General features: G+C 40.4%; 1 protein-coding gene across 1 annotated transcript; it reads left to right on the top strand.

Annotated features, from left to right (window-relative positions):
• The first annotated feature begins 304 nt into the window (after positions 1–304).
• Positions 305–15,375, top strand: LOC140134991 (uncharacterized). Its single transcript, XM_072155876.1, has 6 exons — positions 305–549; positions 8,016–8,205; positions 9,748–9,803; positions 11,476–11,508; positions 12,106–12,159; positions 13,780–15,375. The coding sequence occupies exons 1-6, from the start codon at positions 369–371 to the stop codon at positions 13,911–13,913; spliced, it is 648 nt and encodes a 215-aa protein (XP_072011977.1). The 5' UTR covers positions 305–368; the 3' UTR covers positions 13,914–15,375.
• Positions 15,376–27,452: the final 12,077 nt, after the last annotated feature.

A 27,452-nucleotide genomic window follows, 5' to 3' on the forward strand; every position in this document is an offset into this window, starting at 1 on the left:
CTACTTGTTCCCGTACAGTAGTTATACTTATATTGCCATTTGATAATCATCTATAATGGTGGTCACTTGGATACCACTGTAAACTACTGTATAGCTTCTCCATACTGAAAACTACCCAGTAGGAATTGAATGCTGGAGAGCTGAAATAATAATTGCACACGTCATACTCTAGATAAGGGCTTCTGCTGATGTTTTTTGTTGAGTTAATGAATGACCATTCTTTAAATCCGGCACTTCCATAATTGAGTGAGTCAGCCCTGCCCTTAATTTGCATTGAAACAGCTGAATAAAAGATCCAAGGTTTCCGAGTCAGTGCTTTTCCAGTGCTGGTGTGCTCTCATTACACAGGAATAATCTCCCCATCACAAATGGCACAGAGTGGATTTGCTGCTCTCTTCCTTTTCCTTGGGCTGGTGGTTTCTGATGTTTATGGAGAAAATGCCACCATTTGTGAAACCATATTGAATGCCACCTTGAGCAGCGCTAACCTCACAGATTTTAAATTGACCGTCTCTCCTACTACATTGTTAAGCAAAACCGATTACACTGGTAAGTTTACCTGTAGATTCTTCTAGAAAAAAGGGAAATCTTGTAGAACTTGTATCATCTTGATGCGTCTTGTTATACAATAAACTTATAGGTGTAGTTTATCTAAGACATTGCAAATACATGTTCTTCAATAGGAAAATCAAGTATGTTGCACAGGTGCAGGCTGGTACTTGACCATCAGATACTGATTTTGTAACATTTAGGGGAAGTGCTGTATTTGTAGAGCCAAATGTTTCATCAAGATCCTTGGGGCTGTATTATTTGTACAAAGTGATGATCTATTCAGCTAAAACAATGCTGTAAATTTGCCTACAGTTCTAAGTAAAAACCACATCGGAGTAATGCAAATAACAGAGCTACTTGTGCTACACCCAACAAAACCAAGTTTGCCTAAATATCAGTATTGAAATATGTTACTATTGTAATTGTTTTACAGAACATTTGCTTAATTCTACATAGAATTTAGATACATTTTGGAAGTTTTTTTACACATATGTTGAAAGAGTAATATTTTCACTTTTCAACATTAATTGTGTTGGCAAAAATGTTAGCAAATTTTGCTTGAGTTTTGAACATTTTGGCACACAACACAAACCAACCCACAAAGTACAACAACATTCACGGCTTTCTCTGCCTTGTGTCTTTTTTGAAGAGCTGCATATAATTGTGTTAAAAAGTTAACAAAATTTTGCATGAGTTTGTGTTAAGAAACGGTTGTATTTTGACGCAGGGTGGAGTTGGAGTGCCATAATTTGTGTTCCGACATTTGAAATGTTGCACTTCATAAATTTCACACACCCTAATACGCCATAGAAAAGAAGACAACTTTACAAGACAAATTTATTGGAGTATGATACAGCTATCCCACAAAAAGTCCGAGACATTGGGACTTATTTACTAAGGGTCTTGCGGCTGCATTTTCGTCGGGTTTTGCGACTTTTTGGGGATCACACGGAATCAGATTTTGACACATCAGCGCTGGCTTTCATGTGACAGAAATCGGGTGGCAGGCCGCCGGGCGATCCGACAAACCGTGGGATTTAAATTTGAATTTGTGTCGCAAGATCAAGCACTTACATGCAGCGGGAAGAAGAAGGTGAACTCCGGCGGACCAGATCGTGGAAGCGACACATGCAGGATATCAGGCGAATGCACGTAGTGAGCCACGGCAGCTGTGCATTGGAGTTGGGGAACTACCTGGGGGATCGTGCAGGGATGGGTAAGTAAATCTGCCCCATTATGTGCAAAGTTTTTTTTAAAAAAACTCACAAATAACACTGCACTATATTGCAATGCATACTATGAGTATGATGAAGCTATCAAACCAAAGCATTATGTGCAATGTTTTAAGTATTTTCCATTGCATTTCATCTGCTGCTTTTATAATAAGGTTCCTCAATGGCACGTCCTTGATTTCTCTGATTATCAATTTATTTATCTTGTTTTCGGCCATCTAAATTGTTTTCAAAACTTTATGGTGACGGGAGTACTTTGTCATTGAAAAGACACAAAGATATACAGAGATCTATTTCACTAGTGGGTTCACAGTTGCCAAACCAAAGACACCCATGAGCATATAGCTTACATCTAATCCAAATGTATCGGGGGGGGGATACCAAAAACATCTGTCTACCTAGTAGTACTTCTATTTTTACTGGTATAAGGTAGTTTCATCAGAATGGAATGTAGTAACGATCAATCCCCACCCAAAAGTTGTAGTTGTGGTATGTAGCAAAACTTGAGGGTACAGTATAGAGTCGGAAGCATAGATCTGGGGTATAATCAGGTTAAACATTAAAACAAACATTGATCCTTAGTCAATTATTATGTGGTATGGCAGATGAAGTTAACAAATGAAGACGGATGTCATGTGGATGTAATGTTCCAGTTACAGTTCTTGGACATAATGGTTTGCTGTACTAGAACTTTAAAAAGGTTTGGTATTTTCATTACATGTGGCTGCATTTTTTGTTAATATTGTTGTCAATGGCTCCATTTTAGGGATCCTTAAGAATGGATGTGATGGTTCAATTTTTATTTTATTTTTTTTTTACAAAGAACTGTAGACTGAAACAGAAGCTGACGTACTTCTGCTCAGTTAAGGGGAAACAGAAGCATGGTGGTACTCAACCATGACACTGGTATGAGCAAAGCCTTACTGTTGGCTGAGTAATAGTTTGTTTTACAGTTATCTCTCCCCATTTCCTCACACACATGCATGATTGACTTTGCCAAAAGTAATGTGAAGTTATTGGAGAGAAATGCTGCTCGAGGCATCTGGCACTGGCTTATCTTTCAAGAACATGAAGATGTTGATTTCAATTGATCCCATACAAACTCCTATAATTGGGAGAGAGCCCCATAGTCAGTCGAATCCTGCAAAATTGACAGATCCATATGTGCTTAAATTCCTGATTGATCAATTCTGTTTATAATAATAATAATAATAATAATAATTATCAATTTATTATCAAGACCAATTGCTCCTTAGAGGGACATGTGTGCTACAAAAGGAACATTTTGCGACAAACGCCAAAAAAAAACTATATTATCAGATTAAAAAAAACAACATACATAGACTCGCTTGATGAATTCAGATAAAACAAAAATGGAAATTGTAATGATAAATCCCCCCATATCAATCCCCCTTATTATACTGTGCTCTCTATTATATAATTATATGCTATCTATTCTCTTACACAGGACTATGTTCAGTGAAAACTCATGTTTAGTGGCTCGGAGTGCTACTGCATTTCAACCTTAAAGGGGTTCACCACTTTACCCTATGTATTTTGTAATGTGTGTGTCAGCGTGGGGGCAGGATATTAGGTAATTTACCAATATACATCTATTAAAATTTCTGCCCTGCTTTCTTGATATGTAAAGTGAAGCCTCTTGTCTTTTACCTCATCAGCCAAACATTCCCGACCATAAAATGGCTGCAGATTTTATCTGTCCACGAGCAATCACCCTGCCAGGAATACTATATTCATGAATACTATAAGGTCCTGGCAGGGCAATTGCTCATGGTCAGATAGAGATCACATGACCCTACATCTGCAGCCATTTTATGGACAGTAATGTCTGGCGGATGAGGTAACAGACAGGAGGCTTCACTTTACATAACAAGAAAGCAGGGCAGAAATTTTAATAGATGTAAATTGGTAAATTACCTAATATCCTGCCCCTACACTTACACAGACATTACAAAAACATGAGGCAAAGCCTATAAAATATGAAGTACACAAAGAATATTAATTTTCATTTTATTTTATTATCCAAGTAACTTAGTGACTACACAGTAATTAGCTTTTCTAGGTTACTGCTCACCTAAATATACATGACGTTGTTTACTTAGCCATAAAATCTTCAGTCTTATGAGATCTGAAATAAAACTTACTTAATATGGATTTGGTTGTAAACCTCAGCTATCAATTAATATATTTTTAGACACATGAGTAAAGGCAGTCCCCGGGTTAAGTACAAGATTGGTTCTGTAGGTTTGTTCTTAAGTTGAATTTGTATGTAAGTCAAAACTGTATTTTTTATAATCGTAGCTCCAGACGTTTTTTTGGTCTCTGTGACAATTGGATATTAAAAATGTTAGATTTTCAGAAGAACCAGGATTAACAATAAATCTTAATTGCAGAGACATTTAATAACTATTATAGCTGTTTATTTTAGCCTAGGGCTAAAGTAGAGTAAATTACCAATTACCAGAGGTCTGTTTGAAACTAGGGGTCGTCTGTAAGTCAGGTCAGGGGCTTCCTGTATAAGTAGAGCAATTCTACAGGTACATAACATGCCCAATGCTAGCCATTAGCTGTACAAGTTCTGAGCTCTTCGGGCAGCTATGGGGAGAGCAGATGTTTAGCAGCAGACACACCCAGACCGTGTTCTTCTATTATATCTACCCTTTGCCAAGACTTGAATGTTGTTATTGCTTGGTTTTCAGCTAAAGAATTTATTCTTGTCTCTAAACCCGTTCCTGATTTGGCATAGATCCATGAAAGTCATGTTCACACAGCACCACCCCTACATTATGGTGGTTTTCCATGCCATGTACAAATACTAAGGATTCATGCAAGGCAGAAACTCGGCAACTGGGTTCTACCTTACTCACAGCCTTTATGTATAAGAAATAACTCGTAGTATGACTTACACCGGTTTACCTATTCATGGTATTGTGACTTAATTCCTCCCAATTTTGAGGATCTTATAGACCTTTTAGTTTGCACCATTTTGGAGCATTGTATAGTGGGGTAATTTATCATTATTATTTGTCTTTGACTTGGTTGTCTATTCCATTTCCATTCTTAGTTTAACTGAATTCATCAAGTGAGTCTATGTATGTTATTGTAATTGTTTGTCGCATAATTTTGGTGGGTAGTTTTTTGTGTTTTTCTTGAAAGATTTGATTTCTATGCCAGGGGGTGACTGGAATCAGTTTGCGCCAAAACATGTGCATGAACAGAAAGTCGCAAAACGTAAATGAAGCCTAAAAAGCATGGAATAAGCAAAGACAAAGTAATGAATTTGGCGCAAACAAGTTCTAGTTAAAAATCCCTTTCAATAGTTCTATTTCTGTTGACGCAATTAAAAGGCGCAAAAACAGGGTAAAAACCCACTTGTGCCAAAACAACTCCAAAAATAGACAAACGTACTAATGTTAAATTACTTCTTGATATCTATGACAGAGTTTCCTCCTCTGAAAAGAAATGGTGAAGGTTTATATTCAGTTACGGCAAAACAACCCGGAGAATCTTCTTAAAGGAAACCTACCACTTGAAGTGGCAGGTTTCAGAAGAAAACACAGAACACCAGCTCAGGCTTATTCCTGTTTTAAACCGCGGTATCTCGGTTTAAAACACTTTTTAAACTTTATAGCCGGTGCAGGGAGGTACGTGCTCGGCGCTTACCATGCGCGCGACCGCGGGCCCGGCTACATAGGAAGTGAAGGAGAGCCGTGCGCATGGTAAGCGCCGAGCGTGTACCTCCCTGTGCCGGCTATACAGTTTAAAAAGTGTTTTAAACCGCGATACCGCGTTTTAAAACACTAACAAAAATAAGCACCGGCACCAGCTCAGCCTGAGCTGATGCTCGGTGTTTTCTTCTGAAACCTGCCACTTCAAGTGGTAGGTTTCCTTTAAATTAATCCAAAAAAAGGAAGATATATCAAGAGACATGTTCTCTACTCTTTTTAAAGGGGTTGTTCAGGTACGGGCCCCATGTAGGGTAGAAAGTTACACTTTCCTCTCTCCTATATTCCAGTCCAGCATGGCTCCTCTGGTCACTGTCGGCTTGTTTTGGTATAAAGAGACTCAACAGTGACGTAACATTAACAACATGCTCCTAATATGCCCTGCATTAGTCTGTAGCTGATGCACATTATTGATATGACATTATCGCCGAGCCTCTGTATACCAACACAGGTCATTGGTGATGGGAGGCTCTGTACTGGACCCGAGAGCTGGAGAGATGTAATACTAAAAAACGTTCAATCCCAAACAACTCCTTGAAAAGTAAGAGCATTAAATTCACTTTGACATTTGGCTCATGTTCTTCCAGTCTATGCTCCAGAATAGAATAACTGAATAAACTGCTGTATGCCCTTTGAGTTTTGAGAATTTCTGTAATAATGTATATTTTAATACAGGACCCAACTTAAGGACACAGGACTTATAGACAAGCCCTTGTTACAGATGCACCTGTCTGGATGCTCTCCTTTAGTCCCAGACTGCGATGATCAGCTGTAAAGTGTCTGTAATTAAGTTTTATTGATAATCCTTGTTCTAATAACAGCAAAAAATTTTGATCCAATTGTCACTTGGCCAAAAAAAATGTTTAATATATACTTTGAAAAATACTTCCGACTTACATACAAATTCAACTTAATCTTTATTTAAATTATGGTTGTACCCATGCCAGAACGTTGAGTGCTATATAATATCCGGAGAAGTGCTATTGATAGCCCATCGATACCGATGCGATACTTTCAAGAAAAGAAAACAGGATTATCTGGATTCAATGTTTGCCATTTCACGGGTGTTTACATTGCATTTAGAAACGCAATGCAAACATCTGGGGGCGGGGCTCAGCCCAATCACATGTGAGTTTCTAATGAAGCTCATTGAATCAGTAATGATCAAGGTGAAGGTTGTCCTGGTAAAGAGATCTCTGAGAAGATCTATCTCCATATATCAGTGCATTGAGCTTGTGTCACAGTGTAACTCTAGTTAGATTACATCCTCCCATGTTACAATCAGTAAGCCCATACTCTAGTGGATAGAGGCTCTGTATCTCTGTGGGAGGGTATGATACTGTACTGTATCTCTATGGTAGGTATAGAGGAGGTTGTGAGTTCCAATCCTGTGCTAAAAAATAATTTAATTGATTAACATGAAATAATTTAGAGACCTTGGGAGACATTTATCATACACTGGTGCTCGGCGCCAGCGTATGATTGCCCCAACCCTGCATGTTCTCAGCTGGATACATCAAGAGGCAGAAGCCTGGTGTAGAAATAAACGCAACCGGCGACAGTGCGCCGGGACAGTAATGTGCCTCCCGACCGTCCGCGCCCTCCGCTCACGCCCCTTCACGCCCCACTGGCGTGAAGGTGGCGGAGAGGTCTAAATAGTCGCAAGTGCTAGCAATAGGCTTGCATTTGCAATTATTTCACGGCGTCTGCGCCACGTCCTGATAAATATGTCCCCTTGTATCAGGGGAAGCCCTGGGAGATGTACAAACACCATATATGAATGGATGATTGTATTTTTACCTGACATATCTATTCAAAGGATTCCCAGACCCAACACATCTATTCAAAGGATTCCCCAAGAGACAGCTACTAGCAATCTATATAACAGCAGAAGTCATTCAAAATTACAAAATCCCAGTATTGAACCATTCTGAGTATCAAAGTATCGAGGTTGTGATACATCATGCAACCCTTATTTAAATTGTACCGTCTTATTCCATAGTGCTTTACAAATGATGAGAGATTATAAATTCTGTAAGGCTTTGGAAGGCCAGGTCCTACTGCTAGGTCCTGCTCTCTTTCAAGAAAAATGTCGGGCGTAGAAAACAAAGGGTCTCAAATATTTTATGCTAAAACAGTTTTACTTATACCAGAAAAGTAAAAGCAGAACTTTCAGTATAGAAATGAATAAGCCCAATTTGCATCAAGCAGATTTACCCTTTTAAAGCCCAGAGAACATAAGGCAACATAATGTACCTCCCAAATTTCGCAGATATATGATAATGGTTTAAGGAAGAATTGGACATGTTGAATTCTCACAGTATCTAGCCTTTTACTTTGTTCTACTAGAAAAAAATAATTGAATTACGGTAATTTAATTGAGCGTGGATATATGGGATACACAGTTCTTATTCAGTGTATATCCATGCAATATAATAACATCTCTTTAGAGTAACATTTAACATTTGCTTTGTATCTTTTATAGTTAGTCTGGAAGGAACTGGCAATTTCACCATCTTCTTGCAAGCAAGTTCTTCATCTAACCCAGTAGGAAATTGGTCTCAAGATGTTACTACCTGCAAAGGAAGTCCTTTATTCAATGAATCTTTCCCAAATGGCAAAAGCATCAACACAACATGGACTTCCCCAGAAAACGTGACAAGTGTTACTATTAGGTAAGTGGTCAGTGCCTATCAATGCAGACTGTAATATACATAGCTCTCCTCTCTGTTTCACCTGGTACAGCCTGTATTCTGCAGTAAGCCATATTTTATTGATAGACACAGTGGGGCACATTTACTTACAGTGCCGGTGGTGTTCAATAAAATTGCATTTTCAGTCTATAATGCTGGATGTGGCGATTCACTAAGATTGTGCCCCCCCACTCAGGTCTGACAGAGTTAACCATCTTTTTTGCGGTGCATCTTTAACATACAACATGCGGCACAATTTCAAAGTTAAATACGGCGCATTGAAGCCAGGGGGCTGCGCTACAAAAGTTTAACGTGCGCCACAATCCCAGCGCAGACACTTCTTAAATACTTGTGCAAGATATTTTAGCCATAAAGAATGTGAACAGTCCGATTAAAATGCACAACGTGACGCTTAGTAAATGTGCCCCAGTATCTACCACAATACAATTGAGGTGGTCAAAGTAAAAAAAAAAATATATAAACACCAGGACTAAATTATTAATACGCCAACAGTATCAGATCAGTTGGAGCTTGTAAAGGTCAAAGCAGTTAGATAAACACATCTCTTCACTGCCATCTAATCACAGTCCTGTGCATTGTATTGTGGTGGTGCTAGGTATTGCAGCTCAGCTCAGGCCATGATCGGCCATGCAATTGATGAGCACAGGTCTATGAAGCAGAAATGACACTCACAAGAGGGCCCCTGCCACTTTACAGAGCTGATTGGACTCTGATTTGACCACTGATATTGCTGAACCAAATGGATATGGCCAACTGTTCTGTCCTGTGGCAATCAATCGAATTGAGAAAATCCTTAAATTGAAAGTTCACTGTTCTAGGATTTAGGTTAAACATATTTGGGGGAGTGTATTAATACTGATGATTTAAACGCAATTCTTAAAATTCCTCTCGCCAATGCTCCTCCACACTAATAAGCCAAAAGTGGCGTGATGTGCGGAAAACGGCTCAGAACTGGGCTGATTTACAGAAAACAAAAAAGGCATAGTAGATCTCCCCTACTTTGTTGAATGATTATGTAATATGTTTTATCAATATTTAGAGCTATTTTTATAATACAAATCTTCAAATGCCCTATGTATCTCTGGGGAAATAGAGATATAAATTTATAAATAATGAAATTTCACCTCCTATAGTGCAGCCGAGACACATGATAAATACATGTGCAAGCAGTTTGCAGTGAAAAGAACATGCAAAGACAAACAAAAAACTGGTACAGGGGCTTTAATAACTGTTGGTCCAGAATGTTGAAATTTCACAGCATCAATAGCCTATATAAGAAAGAAGCAATGCTCCATCTCTATAAAGAGTAAAAATGAAATATGTTGAACCTAGTAAGATCCAAACAGATGTTCAATATCAGATATAGAATTCTTTGCCCTAAGCTAATATAAAAGCAAATCAATGGTTTAGAACGTGCCACAAATGTCCCAATATACTGCACAGAATATACAATTTTAAGTTGCTTGTATTGAAACTGATAACATTTTTTGTTTATTCTTTCAGTGCTTATATACAAAATGATACAGAAACGTTCCGACTAGAGAAAATATTAATCCACGGTGAGTTACAGATCATTTGTAAAATTGCTCCATTAGTCTACTATAAAAACGAAAATATGTAAAAAGGGAGTAAAAACTACAAATCATGGCTCAGTGTTCCAGTGACTCATAAAGGTAGCATGAACCACTAGACTGGAGTAACTGGTGAGAATAGGTCTCATCTCACTTACTGTAGGATCCTTGGTTTCCATTTCTATGTAGCGACTTTTGCCAATTTTTTTCATTGGGTATAAATATTCCATCTTGACAAACAGACAAGCTGTTGCCCTTAATCTTTTAGTGTGGTCATATGAAGATATATCTGTAGCAGTTCAATATATCCAAATTTCCATAGTTTAACATAAGAAAACCATTGAAATTACTGTAGCTAGAGGAAATAGAACTGATAAAAATCCTTCGAAATTAGAATCTCCATGAAACCATAGTGTCCTCTAAAAAGTAAGAGACATCTGTAGATGTATCATTGTTATTGCTGGTCCTACAGAGCAGGATTTTGTCTGTAGTTAAGGATACTTGTGAAACCAAAGTTAACGGGTAGTCTGTGGGGAACGGAATGGGGAACGGGAGACTGATTGCAAATAGATCCCCGTTTCTTTTAGAGAAGACTATGGTTTGGCTATTATCTCAAAATATATTTCAAGAAGCTTTCTTGGGTCATAAAAAAAATTATATACATGGTAGCTAAGCTCTGGATATGATAAAAATGTTCTTCCTCCTGGAGGAGGCCTAATTTTCTGAGAAGCATTTCAAATAAGTGTCCATGTAGGGCTGCCAAGCTTCTCGTACTCATGTCTTTGTTTAAAGCGTCCATTGGCCTCTTACGAATTTGGACATCTAGCAACCTGCTTCCAAACCCCCTGCACCTGTTCCTTTTATAAAACAGCTTATCTCACAAGAAGCGGGTGGAGCACATGTTCCCGTCTCTTGCTATGTGTGCTTTGTTTTTGGTTTGTTACCTGATTTTATACCTGTTGTGTGTCCTGACTGATGCTGCTGTGGTATGTTTTTAATTTTTGTTCCGATTTAGATCTCTCTGGTATTGTCTAGTTTTGTGACCTGTCTTAGTCTGTACTGGTTGAATACTGTTTTTTAGTCTTAGCATGTTCTGGTTTTATTCTATTTTGGATCCCAAAGACCTGCCTTAGCCCATTTCAGTTTTAGGCTTCCCAAGGATCATTATGATGTTTCCTGTATTGCTTTTAATGCCTTGTTGCCTGTGTATATAGTCATACCTGCTGTGCTATTTGCTTGTGCCCTCAAAGCCACACATGTTCCCTGCTCCTCTCGTGTCAGATGTCACCTGGGACTACGCCAGGTGAAATTCGCCAGATGGCTTGCTACAGCGTAGTCCAAATGCCTGTAATGGGGTAAAATAATTACTTACTTGGATAACTCCTGTACAAATAGTCAAAAGTCAAACTGATTTGTACCCTACCCACTCCTCACAGCTCTCTGAACACCAGTAGAGGACCCTACATGGAGCAACAGTACCCCCATAAACATAGTAGCTCTAGACATGATAGACAACTTCATATAAGGCCTTTTCCTCTGCTAGGTACATTTCGTATCCATTCTGCATTTCCTGAAACAGAAATAAAGTGATGTTAATGTCCAGTGCTAAATGCTACTATAAAATTAATTATCTTAAACTGCTATTTAAATTTTTTTTCAGTCTCCAACGAAACTACCAGTGCAACAACTGTGGGTAAGTAAAGCCTTCTATTCTTATATGATGTTTTTTTTTTATAAAACTTGATGCAATAGAATGAAACATTAAAAAGCTATTGGGGTCAGTGTCTCAAGGGTTAGGTTGACTTGTGGTAAGTATATACATATAGACAGTTAATGTGTGTAGCTATTAAACTGTTCTAATTTGCATAATAGGAAGTTAGAACATGTACCTAAGGAAAGGAATGTGCGAAATAGGAAGTGCGATTAGTCAGACATTCTCCATGCGTAAAATCATCTTAGATTTTCCGAAGTCATATTTTTAAGTAATGAAAAATCACTTATAAATGTCATAACCTTATTAAATGAGCTCACCAACTTAATAATATAGCAATGCTCATTGTCTGTCAACAGTCCTGAATATGTGGATTCAAGGTGAATCATCCTTTAATTATTACAAAATATATGATTTTCATAAACCTTGTGGTGGAGCTGTAACTATAAAGTATATGATATGAATTAAATGAAAATTTCAAATTCAACACAGGATGTGTGCTATGGAAATCCCAAACATCAATCAATAAATAAAAATATAATTGTTAAATTTTCATGCATTTTGTTTTCTACTTTACAGCAACAACTTCAGCAACTGTTACCAGCCATACAGAAAGTACTCAAACTGCCAAAGGTATTTGTTATCTGAAATTATAAATCCCATAAATACTATCTTTTCATTTATTTAATATTTCTCAAATGTTGAAACATAACTCCGATGTCATAACGATAGAATAATAATAATAATAATAATAATAATAATAATAATAATAATAATAATAATAATAATAATAATATTAATAGTAATAATCACTTTATTTCCCTCAAAGAGGAAATACAGTTATTACACTCTACTCCTTTAAAAGAAGAAGCATATTGATTTTGACCAAATTGTCATATTTCTCCTGTATCTGCCCTGAAGCTGAGTCAAATTAACGCTGCCCACAGTTCATATGATGCCTTGTGTTTTCTAATTAAAGAAACCTAACCATCAAGAATAGAGTAACTGAGGTATTCATGGTGGTAGATTTCTTTACCTCTTCTAAGCCAAACAATGTCTATATCTAACATTTCCCTCCTAGCTAACTAGCTAAATTATTTTTTTGTTTATGTAAATAAACTTCAGAGGCTACTGGGGTATGCCTGGCAGAGCGCTGAGAGCCAAGGCTACTCCACGCCTCTGTAGCCTATGAAGTTTTACCTCACAGCATGTCCCTACAGTGGTCTGCAGCCCATGCTCATGCATTCGGGGATGCACCGGTAGGTGAGACTTTTGAGGCTACAGGGGTGTAGAGTAGCCTTAGCTCTTGGTGCTCGGCTGGGCTACACCAGCTTATTTACATAAACAAAAATTTTTAGTTAGGGGTAAAGGTTAGAAAGACAATGTAGGGCTTAGAAGAGGGAATTTAATCTTCCATCAGGGATACCTCAGTTAGTGTATTTCTGATGGTTGGCTTCCTTTAAGAAAATAAGAGATTCCTACAAGTGAATCCTACAACGTGCACAACAAAAACTCCCGAACATGCACACATTTGGGGGATGCAGCATACAGCCAGATGCTGTGCAATGCTTAATGCGAATGAGCAATCCCAGCAAGAAGGAGGAGGAAATAAATCATGGGAAATGTAGCATTTCCACAGAGCAAGGCTAGCAGTGGGTCCGAGCAAGAAAGCACATCAAATACAGACAAAGCACAGGGCGGTTAAGATAATAATGATTATATACAAAATATGAAGAGGGCTTGAGAAAGGCATAAAGTAATCCCCTTTGAGATGTCAAGATATGAAGAGGATATAACATGCTAAAAAATTCCCTTTATACAACCCCTTTAAAGGAAATCAACCAGCAAAAAAAAAAACCCCTACACATACTCACCTCTGCTTCCTTTCATGCCAAAGGATTCAGTCATCTTAACATGCCAGGATCATCTAGAAAAGAAAGTTATAATTAGCAGCACAGAGCATGGGGACAAGATCTCCAGCACTTTGGTCTGCTAATTATGCAAACCCTCGCAGAGCGCCTATGCTGGGAGCATGGGAAGGTGAGATGAGGTCTCCCAAGAGGTGTGAATTCAGGCCTCTTGCATGAGGTCACCTCCCACTCCCAGCATTAATGGGCAATAGGTTATGCAGTCTAACAATATGATAACACCAAACTATACTTTCCATTTTGAAGTCTGTGCGTGATTTAGGCCACTGCTTATTTGTATTTAAAAACATGTTTGTCAAATTACTGAGTAATATCTTTTATATAGTTTCAGTTGCCACATCGGCTGATTCTCCTACAAAGACCACCAATGCGGGTCCTATAGAACAATCAAGTCTTCTGTCTATGGCTCTAAGTGTGATCCTCAGCCTGCTCCTGATTCCCAATGAGCGTCTCTCCTAATGCTTTACATGCAACAAGATATTCCGTGGACTTTTAAAACAATATAAATGTATCAATCATTAACAAGATTTACCTGTTTCAGAAAACTGATGTATAATATGCTACAAAATCTAAATGTTATAACAATAGGAATTTAACAAGTTCGAAGGATTGAAGTGAAAAAAGTCGTGTAGTCTTTTAGAAGGAGAATTAACCAAACCCAAATGTTTTCTTATTGCACAATAGCATCAGAGGATTTATCTAACTTTATGGCAATAAATCTGATCCCTTCAATCAGTTTGAAAAAATTAAAAAGTTCAAAAATGTTTGCCCTGGCATGGCGCCTGCTATAGTACCTGCCCAAGTCATAGAACTTATTTGCATATCTCTGTTAGTGAAATGTGGGCGTGTTTACCACTTTGTAGGAATGTTAACCTATTTTGAATGTATTTCCATACTCTTCAACCTTTCTTTTTTTGTAACAAAAAAAATGGAAAATGTTGTAGCCAAAGAAGAGTCAACAATTTCATAAAGGAAATTTTGAGGATCGAGAGTCAAACATAAACATATTTCATAGTAGGGGGATTTAAATATCATGAAACATGTCTACTCCAGGCAACAACCTAGTAGATGACTAAGTGGTTGGAGTGGTTGAAAGGTCATTTCCTGTTTTTTTAGGGTAAACAGGAAGTGTAGAACAGAATGAGATCTAGAAATATCACCCCAAGGGATTCAGTCATCTAATTAATACATGATTTTTTTCTCCCATGTTCTCACATGTATTTTGTGGGTCGCAGGCGTTGGTCCATGTGTCATTGTTTGTGGTCCATCTGAATTTGCTTGTCTCTCACTCACCCTGCCGATGCCTATACTAAGTGACTGCCCAGGCCGTAAAGACTTGCCCCATCTTTCGTTGTGCAGGCATATGGGCATCCGGCACATTCATGGCACAGTGATGCAAAGTGCCTTATACCATATCTTGAACGTTATAGAAGTCACTGGAGCTGTGTGTTACCCGCTGTGCGACTAACTCACAGCCAAACATTCGTATTTCGAGGCTTAAATTTGATTCAAATTGTGTTGAAATTGTATAAACTAGTTACAATATGATACTATGTTATAAATCAAAATGCAAATATTTGCCATTTCTAATTTCTGCACAATTGATATCAATGTAATATTGCTATAACTATACAGTTAATTGCAAGTTGAACTGAATTTGCATATTTGCTTAAAATGTAAGTTTTGTTTTCTGGTCCTGCCATTGCCTTGTATTATGTCTCTGCTTGGTTAAATATTAAGCTAGGTAATGGTCTCTGTGTTAGTGGGAGCAGTGGATTTGTGTGCATTCCTGGTATGATCGCTAACATAGTTAGCTAGTTAATATTTAATTTTATTTAACCAATAAAATATATAACCAGTGAGATATAATATGTATTTCTCATGCTCTTATATATTGTAATAAAGAAACCATCAATTATTAGGTGATTTATAATTTTTTCGTAGATAATGTATCTAACACTGCCAGTCCGCTTTGACGTGAAGCAATTTAGAGTTAAAATGTAACCATGCATCGCTAATGTGGTGTACAGAAGGAAATTAATACACTGACCCCTGTCTACCTCAGGGACTCAACATGCGCTCAATGGCTTGAAAAGCTTTGGAAGATTCCAACTGGGCAATAGAGCAGAAATTGTATTTATATTCCAGACTCCGAAAAGGCTTCAGTAGCCATCACAAACCCATAAGTAGGGACACAAAGTATAAACATCTTGTGACGTTATCACAAAATTGTGTTTTTTTCAAACCTGGTCTTCTTGTGACACTTATCAGGAAATGTAGCACCAGGTCAGTTGCAGAATTTTCAATTCCAAGAACCCCCTAAAAGATTCCCCAGTCACTTATTTAGGTAGGAACGAAAAGTATGTCAATAATCATTGTACTATTTCTCGCCTACTATTATTTCATCCCTATGCTACCTATAACTATGTCTAGATTCTATAGTTCAAAATATCTTCAAAAAGACTAAATTCTTTACATTTAGTATCTTCAGAGCTAAAATCAATTAATGCAAGGAAAAAACAATTAGCACCTATTCTATATGTAAAATATTTTCATCAATATATATTTTGGTCTATCCATTATAAAGAATTTGCCATTTTTTAGGGAACAAATCAAAGCTCAATTCTTCTGCTTTTCTTTGGACACATCTTAGAGAATGGCGGATAGCTACTGCTGTCATTCATACCAGAGCTTGGGAATAGAACATGGGCAATTTTAGAAAAAATAAATAAATAAATAAAAAAAATCTGTGTTGTAGAGGACTATAGGGGGTTATATACCATTTTCCAGGAAAATTGGAGCAACATCATTTGGTCCCAAACAGAATCTTTTGAAAAATCTATTGAATCATGGATTATTCTCTCATCTCTACTGATTAATGATCCTTAGTTATCAATGTATGTCTATACTTTAGATATTCTGGACTATAGATGGAGTGTTTTAGATGGAGGTCCACAGGTATGATCTATACTTAAACCACATCCGTAGACTGAATGAGCTAAATGTATTAATACAACTTCAATCTCTAAGATTTTAGCCGAGGAACAACATTTCTGTGTAATGTAATGTAGCTGGGGGACTAGAACAGATTATTTAGGTCTCTGGGAAAAGAAAGTTTTGCCGCACCCATGTCATTTACAATATACACCCATAAGTTATACAAGGACAGAATTTATTTCAAATAGAGGTTGGTAAAACTTGGATGTAAAAAATAAATGCTGCCGCTCTTCTTGTATTCTATAAATCCTGTACTTAAATGAAGCACTTATAGCATATCATTGTGTAAGATGTGCATGTTTATTGACTGTATTGCATTTGCTTATACCTAATTAAACATTTATACTCTTACTATAAAAGTTTCAGTTTATTGAGCCCTTAAATATTACATATGCCATGACAACAACAAGGTTACTTTTGCTGACGAGTTAAATGTAAACTTTTGTTCCCTATTGAGATTTATTTGCAAGGTAAGAGGTTGACTATGGTGTTTTTACACACAAACATTTTCCAAGATAAAATCACAGTGTAAGGGGTCCAAAGAATTAAGACTTTTCGCAACTTTTGCTACTTTTTTGAACGTTAACATCCACTCTCCAAAGATAAATCAGGCACAACACTGGAGAACTTGGTTGCTGTAAACTTAGCTTGGCGAGTGAAATAAAATGTAAAAATGCACCCAAAATAGTCACAAGAATATAATAAATTAGTGCTTACAACTTGCAGCTGCATGTAAGTAAAGGCCAGTCAGTTAAAGGAAACCTGTCAGCACATACCCATAAAATCAACTTTGTTATATCACCTGGCATACAGCCAGATTCCAGCAGTGAGTTAGAGGGAGCCTGTCCTGCTCGGTCAAGTCCAATGACCCCTCTTCAATCCTCATTCATTTCTACTCCTCCCAATGAACCATATCTCCTTCTCACCATTCAGCACTTCATGTCATGTGAGTAGGCTAATGTCATCAAAGAATCTTTACCTAGTAACATTTGTAAAATCCACATCATTTATGTATCTGATCACATGAAATCACAAGATGCCTTCACGAACTTCTACTCCTCCCATCCTTTATGGAGGCATGCTGTGACTTCATGTGATCTGATACATACATGGGGTAGATTTTGAAAATGTTAATGGGTAAAGGACCTAAGATGACCTCATACTGATAACACCAGTATGTTTAGCTAGTTCTAAAACGTTTAAACTAGACTACAAATTTAGTGGCTACAATTAGCATGACAGTTATAGTTTTCATTGAGGGTAAAGGCTTTGGAGGTTAAACATCTGAACAGGAGCAACATTTCTTGTGGTTTAAATGTAAGCAGAGGTATACAGTGTAGTACAATAGTCTATCTATGAAAATCAGTCCAGCTACTGTCATTAGAAATGGTGCACAGTTCAAAGTTCTTGAGTTTAGGGTGAAAACAATATATTTATCTCTTCAAGTTTAAAACTCAGATCACATATTTCAGATGTCATGACAGTACCAATTTCATATAGTTGCAGTTTTATAATGATTTGTGAGAGATGAAATTCACCCATGCCTATGTATGTAATTTCATCTCTGTGAGGTTATCTCTAGTCACCATGAAGCAGTTACAGGCTCCTTTCTCTCAAACCTCAAGGTGACAGGTTGACTGATCGCTCACCTTAACTGATGTGATTCATCTGTTCAAATTCTCACACCAGCCACAAGGCATCTCAGTACTGAGCATGGGTAAGGTATAAAACTGGATGACCTGAGATACACTTCAGCAGTATCCATCATTACTTTATAGTAATTTAGAACATCTACAATTTAGAACATCTTAGATATGTTCACTCTCCAGTTTCACCTACTACTTCTGAATCTATTCCTGAGCTACTCCTCACTTGTCCTACAGTAGGTTCATGGTTGTCCTTTCTTGAATCTTATTAGATACATACAATGAAGTGCATAATAGAAACAACTCATAAAAACTAATACCTTTTTGATATTCTGACCCAGTTGTCTAGTTAACATGATGAGGCCCATGTCAAAGTTTCTCTGGCCATTACACTTGCCCAGTTGTCCAAATTACAGTGCTGAACTTTCTTTGATGACTGTTTACCTATTGACCATTGTCATAGTAGGATCCAGGTTCCAGTAGGCCCTGGGCGACAGAGCCTCAATAGGCCCATTGGCAGTAAACTTACTGCATTAAAAATTCTGAAACAGTGTCCTGTTCCCTAAAATATTCCATAGTTTATCATACCAAACAGCTACCTCATGGTTATTTTATATGAAGCCCCCCTCTATGGATTCAGCCCCCCCTCACACCCATGGATTCCTAATGTAAAGCCTGATGTGGGCCCCTCCCAGCAGTTGTGGGCCTTGGAACTTGCCCAGGTAAGCCCAGTGCTGGCGCCGGCCCAAACTATTGTGCAGAGATAGATGTTAATATAGTAAAATTCAATGGTATAGCAGGTTCTGTGAAGCTCTAAGGCTGAGAGGCATAATGTGAAAAAATAATTGAACCTACAAGCTTCAGAGCGGCACACAGAAGAGAAAAGGGGAACAGGGAGAGATAAGAATGATTTTTACCCATCCTGATACTTCTGTCCCTGTTTCAGAGTTCTTAAAACTGAGTGGTATGCTTATATGAATTATAAGTGACCCTTTAAATGTCATATGCATTATAAGGAAGAAGTATTATTCTGGGTCATCATAGCCGGCTGTGGCAGTTTTAAAGATGTTTAGAAGTAATCATTGACAAAAAGTGACATCTATAAAGAAGAATGAGGAAATTAACTCATAGGATTTAAGAAGGAAGCAGAAAAGGTTCACTAAAAATTACCCTCATACACACAGAAAAAAACATGAGTCATGTGGCATCTCTTTTGACACTGATTGTTTTTCATTTTTCAAGAATATCTTTTTCCATTGACTATGGAGGTTTATGTTTTATGTAGTTGTAAATTAATAGCTTCATATAATGAATGTTTTCTTTTTTACTTACTGAGCTGTGGAATATTTGTGGGGGGAAGTAATTTGTAATTAGTGATGAGTAGACCCATATTTGTTTGGGTTTGGTAGAACTTGGCTAAACCCAAACTTTAAATTTTGTTCTGGTCCGGGTTCAGGTACTAAACATGAAACACCCCCCAATATCACCAGTGATGGGTGTTTAACTGTTTTAAATGCTTTTAAATGGAGCAAGTGTGCTGTATCTCCTCATTGGGAGTATGACGGCATAGGGGAGTGTTAATGCTTCCCAAAACGGCCCTGGATCAAATGCCAAGAGTGACTTTTGTTGCAGCTAGAGATGAGCGAGCACTAAAATGCTCGGGTACTCGTTATTCGAGACGAACTTTTCCCGATTTTTTTAACGAGCCCCATTGAAGTCAATGGGAGACTCGAGCATTTTTCAAGGGGACCAAGGCCATGACAGAGTGACAGAATGAAGCTAGATAGCATCTAAAACATCCAATAATTGACCCTGACACTATAGGGGACGGCATGCAGAGGCAGCGGCAGCAGGCTAGAGAGTGTCATGGCGACATACCCTAAATGGACTCAGGCTTCAAACCAATGGGTGGCAGAGAGGAACCAAAGGAGGTGAGCAAGAAGCGCTCAAATAATATCGGTATATGATAAAAGTTTGCCAGTATATTTTGTGGATTACACAGCAGGGTGGCGACAAAGTTAACATGGAAGCCATGAAAACAACCCAAAATTCTGCCTGACACAGCTCGTTTGATAAGGGGACCATGTATGGAGGCAGTGAACTAGTAGTAGATTAAAGGTGCTGCAGTTAAAACTATGTTAGTTGGATCTTGGCATGGAGCTGGCGCTCCGCTGCCAGGCGAGCTTTCGCCAATCCAAGCCCCTGTCTCTAGGCTACTCCCCAAACAGCACTTCTAAGAACCTTTTGTATAAGATCAAGTGTAGTAGCGTTCTTATAAGTTTAGGATATGCCGGGTGAGGGGAATGTAAACAGATGCGCAAGAAGCGCTGAAATAATATCGGTTAATCATAAAAGTTTGCCAGTATATTTTGTGGATAACACAGCAGGGTGGCGACAAAGTTAACAACTTTGATGTGGAATCCATGAAAACAACCCAAATTTCTGCCTGACACACCTCGTTTTATAAGGGGACGATGTATGGAGGCAGCTATATGGACGACTTTTGGAGGTAGCAATGGAGACAACGTGTGGAGGCTGCTATGGAGACAATTTAATTTGGATAGTGCCTGTATGTGGCAGTCCAAAAAAGTTTTCAAACCAGAGGAGCAGGTAGGTGGCCCTCCAGAAAAATTGAATAGATTGAGTGCCTGTATGTGGCACTCCCAAAAATTGTTTAAAACAGAGGACCGGGTAGGTGGCCCTCCAGAAAAATTAAATGTATAAAGTACTATAGCTAGAGCCAGTGGGCCCTGTCAAAAAATAGCCAGTTTCCTCTGCTTTAGTGTACAAAGAGGAGGAGAAGGAGGAAAATGAGGGGGAGGAGGAGTGCATAAATTATTCAGGTTGAGCTTCCTTCACCTGGTGGAGATTGGAAATTATGAGAAATCCAGGCTTTATTCATCTTAATAAGCGTCAGCCTGTCAGCGCTGTCAGTCGACAGGCGTGTAAGCTTATCGGTGATGATGCCACCAGCTGCACTGAAAACCCGCTCGGACAAGACGCTAGCGGCAGGGCAGGCAAGAACCTCCAAGGCGTACAGCGCCAGTTCGTGCCACATGTCCAGCTTTGAAACCCAGTAGTTGTAGGGAGCTGTGTGATCATTTAGGACGATGGTATGGTCAGCTACGTACTCCCTCACCATCTTTCTGTAAAGATCAGCCCTACTCTGCCGAGACTGGGGACAGGTGACAGTGTCTTGCTGGGGTGACATAAAGCTGGCAAAAGCATTGTAAAGCGTACCCTTGCCAGTGCTGGACAAGCTGCCTGCTCGCCTACTCTCCCTCGCTACTTGTCCCGCAGAACTACGCACTCTGCCGCTAGCGCTGTCAGAAAGGAAATACTGTTTCAGCTTGTGCACCAGGGCCTGCTGGTATTCATGCATTCTCACACTCCTTTCCTCTCCAGGGATGAGAGTGGAAAGATTTTGCTTGTACCGTGGGTCCAGGAGAGTGAATACCCAGTAATCGGAGCTGGAATAAATTCTTTGAACGCGAGGGTCACGGGATAGGCAGCCTAGCATGAAATCTGCCATATGCGCCAGAGTCCCAACGTGCAAGAATTCACTCCCCTCACTGGCCTGACTGCCCATTTCCTCCTCCTCCAACTCCTCCAACTCCTCTTCTTCTGCCCATACACGCTGAACAGTGAAGGTCTGAGCAATGCTCCCCTCTTGTGTCTCGCCAACATTCTCCTCCTCTTCCTCCTCATCCTCCTCCACCTCCTCCGATATGCGCTGAGAAACAGACCTGAGGGTGCTTTGGCTATCAACAAGGGAATCTTCTTCCCCCGTCTCTTGTGACGAGCGCAAAGCTTCCGACTTCATGCTGATCAGAGAGTTTTTCAACAGGCCAAGCAGCGGGATGGTGAGGCTGATGATGGCGGCATCGCCACTGACCATCTGTGTTGACTCCTCAAAGTTACTCAGCACCTGACAGATATCAGACATCCACGTCCACTCCTCATTGTAGACTTGAGGAAGCTGACTGACCTGACTACCAGTTCTGGTGGAAGTTGACATCTGGCAGTCTACAATCGCTCTGCGCTGCTGGTAAACTCTGGATAACATGGTTAATGTTGAATTCCACCTCGTGGGCACGTCGCACAACAGTCGGTGAGCGGGCAGTTGGAGGCGGCGCTGCGCTGCCCTGAGAGTGGCAGCATCTGTGCTGGACTTCCTGAAATGCGCACAGATGCGGCGCACCTTCGTGAGCAAATCTGACAGATTGGGGTATGTCTTGAGGAAACGCTGAACTACCAGATTTAACACATGGGCCAGGCATGGCACATGTGTCAGTCTGCCGAGTTGCAGAGCCGCCACCAGGTTACGGCCGTTGTCACACACAACCATGCCTGGCTTCAGGTTCAGCGGTGCCAGCCACAGATCAGTCTGCACCGTGATGCCCTGTAATAGTTCTTGGGCGGTGTGCCTTTTATCGCCTAGGCTCAGCAGTTTGAGCACCGCCTGCTGTCGCTTAGCGACGGCACTGCTGCTGTGCCTAGAGCTAGCGACTGATGGCGCCATGCCCACGGATGGTAGTTCGGAGGAGGAGGTGGAGGAGGGGTGGGAGGAGGAGGAGGCATAGTAGGCCTTTGAGACCTGGACCGAGGTAGGCCCCGCAATCCTCGGCGTCGGCAGTATATGACCAGCCCCAGGTTCAGACTCGGTCCCAGCCTCCACCAAGTTAACCCAATGTGCCGTCAGCGATATATAGTGGCCCTGCCCGGCAGCACTCGTCCACGTGTCCGTGGTCAGGTGGACCTTGTCAGAAACGGCGTTGGTCAGGGCACGGATGATGTTGTCTGACACGTGCTGGTGCAGGGCTGGGACGGCACATCGGGAAAAGTAGTGGCGGCTGGGGACCGAATACCGAGGGGCGGCCACCGCCATGAGGTTGCGAAAGGCCTCGGTCTCTACTAGCCTATAGGGCAGCATCTCCAGGCTAAGCAATCTGGAGATGTGGACATTAAGGGCTTGGGCGTGCGGGTGGGTTGCACTATATTTTCTTTTCCTCTCCAGCGTCTGGGGTATGGAGAGCTGAACGCTGGTGGATGCTGTGGAGGATCGTGGAGGCAACGATGGGGTTTTTGTGCCAGGGTCCTGGGCAGGGGGCTGACTATCAGCTGACACAGGGGAAGGAGCAGTGTTGTGCACGGCCGGAGGTGAACGGGCTTGGTGCCACTGATTCGGGTGTTTAGCATTCATATGCCTGCGCATACTGGTGGTAGTTAAGCTAGTAGTGGTGGAACCCCTGCTGATCCTGGTTTGGCAAAGGTTGCACAACACAGTCCGTCGGTCATCCGGTGTTTCCTTAAAGAACCTCCAGACTTCTGAAAATCTAGCCCTCGCCGCGGGAGCCCTCGCCACGGGAGCTTCACTACGTGACACATTTGGCGCTGATGCACCTGCTCTGGCCCTGCCTCTCCGTCTGGCCCCACCACTGCCTCTTCCAACCTGTTCTGCTATAGGACTCTCAGCCGTCTCAGAAGCACTGTGTTCACCCGGCCTCTCAACCCAGCTTGGGTCTGTCTCCTCATCATCCTCCGATCCCTCAGTCTGCTCCCCCCTCGGACTTCCTGCCCTGACAACAACTTCACCACTGTCTGACAACCGTGTCTCCTCATCGTCGGACACCTCTTTACACACTTCTTCCACTACGTCAAGAAGGTCATCATCACCCACAGACTGCGACTGATGGAAAACCTGGGCATCGGAAAATTGCTCAGCAGCAACCGGACAAGTGGTTTGTGAGTGTGGGAAGGGTCCAGAAAACAGTTCCTCAGAGTATGCCGGTTCAAATGCCAAATTTTCCTGGGAGGGGGCAGACTGGGGGGCAGGAGGCTGAGGTGCAGGAGCTGGAGGAGTGCCGATTTCGGTGACATGGGTGGACTGCGTGGAAGACTGACTGGTGGACAAATTGCTCGAAGCATTGTCGGCAATCCACGACATCACCTGTTCGCACTGTTCTGGCCTCAACAGTGCTCTACCACGAGTCCCAGTAACTTCAGACATGATGAACCTAGGGAGTGTAGCTCTGCGGCGTTCCCCTGCTCCCTCATCAGCAGGTGGTGTCTCACCCCACCCAGGACCACGGCCTCTGACCCCTGCAGTAGATGGACGCCCACGTCCCCGCCCTCGTCCTCTACCCCTAGCCCTCGGGTTAAACATTTTGAAAATGAAAGTTATATAACTTTAATTTTTTTTTTAACTTTTTTTTGTGTTTTTTTGTGTTTTTTAGTTTTTTTTTGTGTTTTTTAGTTTTTAAAACCAAACAATGCTATCCTATTGCTATGGCTATTTTCTAGCCAAGTATATGCACTGCAGCAAGGACAGCCACCAGCAGATCAACCAGAAATAAAATATATATAACGCTATTGTAGGCGTAAGTAAGCCGTTTGGATTCTCCTTTGGCTATTTTCTAGCCAAGTATGAAAGCACACTGATGAGATGACGCTGAGTTATGAAAAAATAAACGTAAAATAAAAAGGAAATGGCAGACTGTGCCTAATTGAAATCCAACCCCTAATAAATTTTCCCACTTCGGTCTTTGCGATGGATATGTGCGTCACTAAGCGCTAAACACAGCGGTCGCAAGTCTCACTCCAAATTCCTCACAATTGGCTAGTATATGCACTGCAGCAAGGACAGCCACCAGCAGATCAACCAGAAATAAAATATATATAACGCTATTGTAGGCGTAAGTAAGCCGTTTGGATTCTCCTTTGGCTATTTTCTAGCCAAGTATGAAAGCACACTGATGAGATGACGCTGAGTTATGAAAAAATAAACGTAAAATAAAAAGGAAATGGCAGACTGTGCCTAATTGAAATCCAACCCCTAATAAATTTTCCCACTTTGGTGTTTGAGGTGGATATGTGTGTCACTAAGAGCTAAACACAACGGTAGCAAGTCCCCCTGCAAATTCCTCACAATATGGTACTAGCTGCACTACTAATGCCAGCAAGCCCAGCCACAAGCAAACAAAAAAAAAAAAAGTATAACGTTATTGTAGCCCTAAGAAGGGCTGTTGGGTTCTTGTTGAATCACTCCTGCCTAACAGTAATCTACTAGCACCCTAACGCTGTCCCTGACCAGCAGCAGCTCTCTCCCTAGCGGCATCCAGACACAGAATGATCCGAGCAGCGCGGGCAGCGGCTAGTCTATCCCAGGGTCACCTGATCTGGCCGCTATCGACGTGTAAGGGTACCACGTCATGCTGGGTGGAGTGCAGAGTCTCCTGGCTTGTGATTGGCTCTGTTTCTGGCCGCCAAAAAGCAAAACGGCGGGAGCTGCCATTTTCTCGAGCGGGCGAAGTATTCGTCCGAGCAACGAGCAGTTTCGAGTACGCTAATGCTCGAACGAGCATCAAGCTCGGACGAGTATGTTCGCTCATCTCTAGTTGCAGCGTTTAAAGAGTTAACATCCATGATGATGCCAGCAAAAATCATGGGCATAACTGGTGGTTGGTTGAGCCAGACCCAAAACAGAACCTCATGTGGACCTAAACTTCTGATGAAATTCAGGGTGCGGTTCAGGGGACCCGATCCTCCATAGTTCAGCCTAATAATCAACATTAACCAAGTGAAACCTTCTTCTGGCCACTACTGATGAAGTTCAGCACAGTGAACAACATTAACCAAGTGGGTCTTCTTTTTGGCATTCCCCATTTTGCATAATCTCACCAGTTCACCTTTAATAAATAACCTCCAAGGTCATATGAAAGTAAGCGGAGGTAAACTAAAGATTCACTCCCCCTCCAGTAACTATATGACCACTCACTTGCTTGCATATTGCACTATAATAAATCACTACTGAATGTGATATCTGAAGGATTAAAAAAAATTACATTTCTACGATATTACACAGTAGAAACATAAATCAGACAATGTTAAACAGCATAAGGTGATCAAATTGCTCAATACTGAATAAAAATCTGACCTACTGGAGATTTAATCTGTCTAACGTTACACCACCGATTTTTTTGGTTTACTTTTTAACACAAAAACAACCACTTCAAAATCGAGGTGTCTCTGGCTAAAGTGACTAAACATTGTCGGTCAGACATTGCAAAATGACCATTCTCAGCCTGAAACCTATGAGTATGTCACAGTATATGTCCAGATACTTATCTTTGCTAGTTTTGCTTTTGTTCTAGCTCTTACATGTGGTCTGAAATAGAGAGCCCTTGAAATGGAAAACAAGAGTGTTTGAAGAGTTTTGCAGAATAAATAGACTCTGGGCGCGTTCACAAAGTGCAACAGCTGCAGTGAATACAGAGAGAAACCAAATCATTCCGAGAAAGACCTAGCAAGATAATGTAGCAGAGTCACTGAACTGCAATATCGAAACCGCATGACGTGTTACTCATGAATAGAAACCTAAGCCTTCAGCAGGATTGTCACACAATGACATTGATTTTAATTACTACATTATGACCCAATACTTGTTGTAACAAGCAGGACTGGCTTAGACAAAAGGTGCCCTTGGGCCAAATTAAGGATGGTGCCCAAAATGCTGGAAAATCGTACTAACAATATAGGTTCATTCATTCAATTCAGTAGGTGTAGTAAATGGTTATTCAGCACTGATGTCTACTGACTAGGGCATTAATAAATCAAGGGCGCTATCAGCTCAGCCTTATACAATCTCAAACATAAAATAATCTATGGTATATAAAGTTATCAGATACTAACTCCAGTTATCTCTATACAGTGATTAAATATTACCTCCATACTGTAACCAAACAAAATGCAACCAAGACTAATAACAAATATAGCATGTTTACTACCATAGCCATATAGAGGCTAAAAACTATTAAGAAAAATATTACCTTTTTGGTAAAAAAAAAGTTACACAAAGACCAAAATTACCACCATACATAGTGACCAGAACTCGGGCTCGCTCCGTTGTTTTCCCTTGTATCCTCATTCCCTGTTGATGTCATCAGGGAGTGACGATCCTAAGGGAAGATGATGGTGTGCATGTGCCAGTACCGTGGTGGTTAAATATTTTTGAGCAAACCCATACATTCGTCCATAATCGGGGGTTCAGGTTTGTAATCTGTTACCTATACCAAACTTTGCTTTAAGGTTTGCCAAAACTCGACAAACCCAAACTTGAACGGGTCCATACTAACAGTGACTAAACAATGATATAGCCAGTTCAGTATAGGTATATTGTACACCATGTAACTTATTTTAGTAAAGATGATGTATAATATGATTGAGGTTTCCACATTCACGTTTCCAATCTTTTCCACGCAGGCTGAGCCCCCCAGAAACACTTCACCCAGAAAGTAACAATTAACAATTCACTTTCCGGGCATTTTTGGATCTTCCCTTTTCAATCTCCTTACCT

Source organism: Engystomops pustulosus, chromosome 6 (assembly GCF_040894005.1).
Source record: "Engystomops pustulosus chromosome 6, aEngPut4.maternal, whole genome shotgun sequence".
In the NCBI taxonomy this organism is placed as follows: Eukaryota; Metazoa; Chordata; class Amphibia; order Anura; family Leptodactylidae; genus Engystomops; species Engystomops pustulosus.

Coding starts and splice junctions, on each gene's coding strand:
- LOC140134991 (XM_072155876.1), top strand. CDS start 369: ATGGCACAGAGTGGATTTGCTGCTCTCTTCCTTTTCCTTGGGCTGGTG. Junction 550..8,015: donor AAGCAAAACCGATTACACTG/GTAAGTTTACCT, acceptor TATCTTTTATAG/TTAGTCTGGAAGGAACTGGC. Junction 12,160..13,779: donor AAGTACTCAAACTGCCAAAG/GTATTTGTTATC, acceptor TCTTTTATATAG/TTTCAGTTGCCACATCGGCT.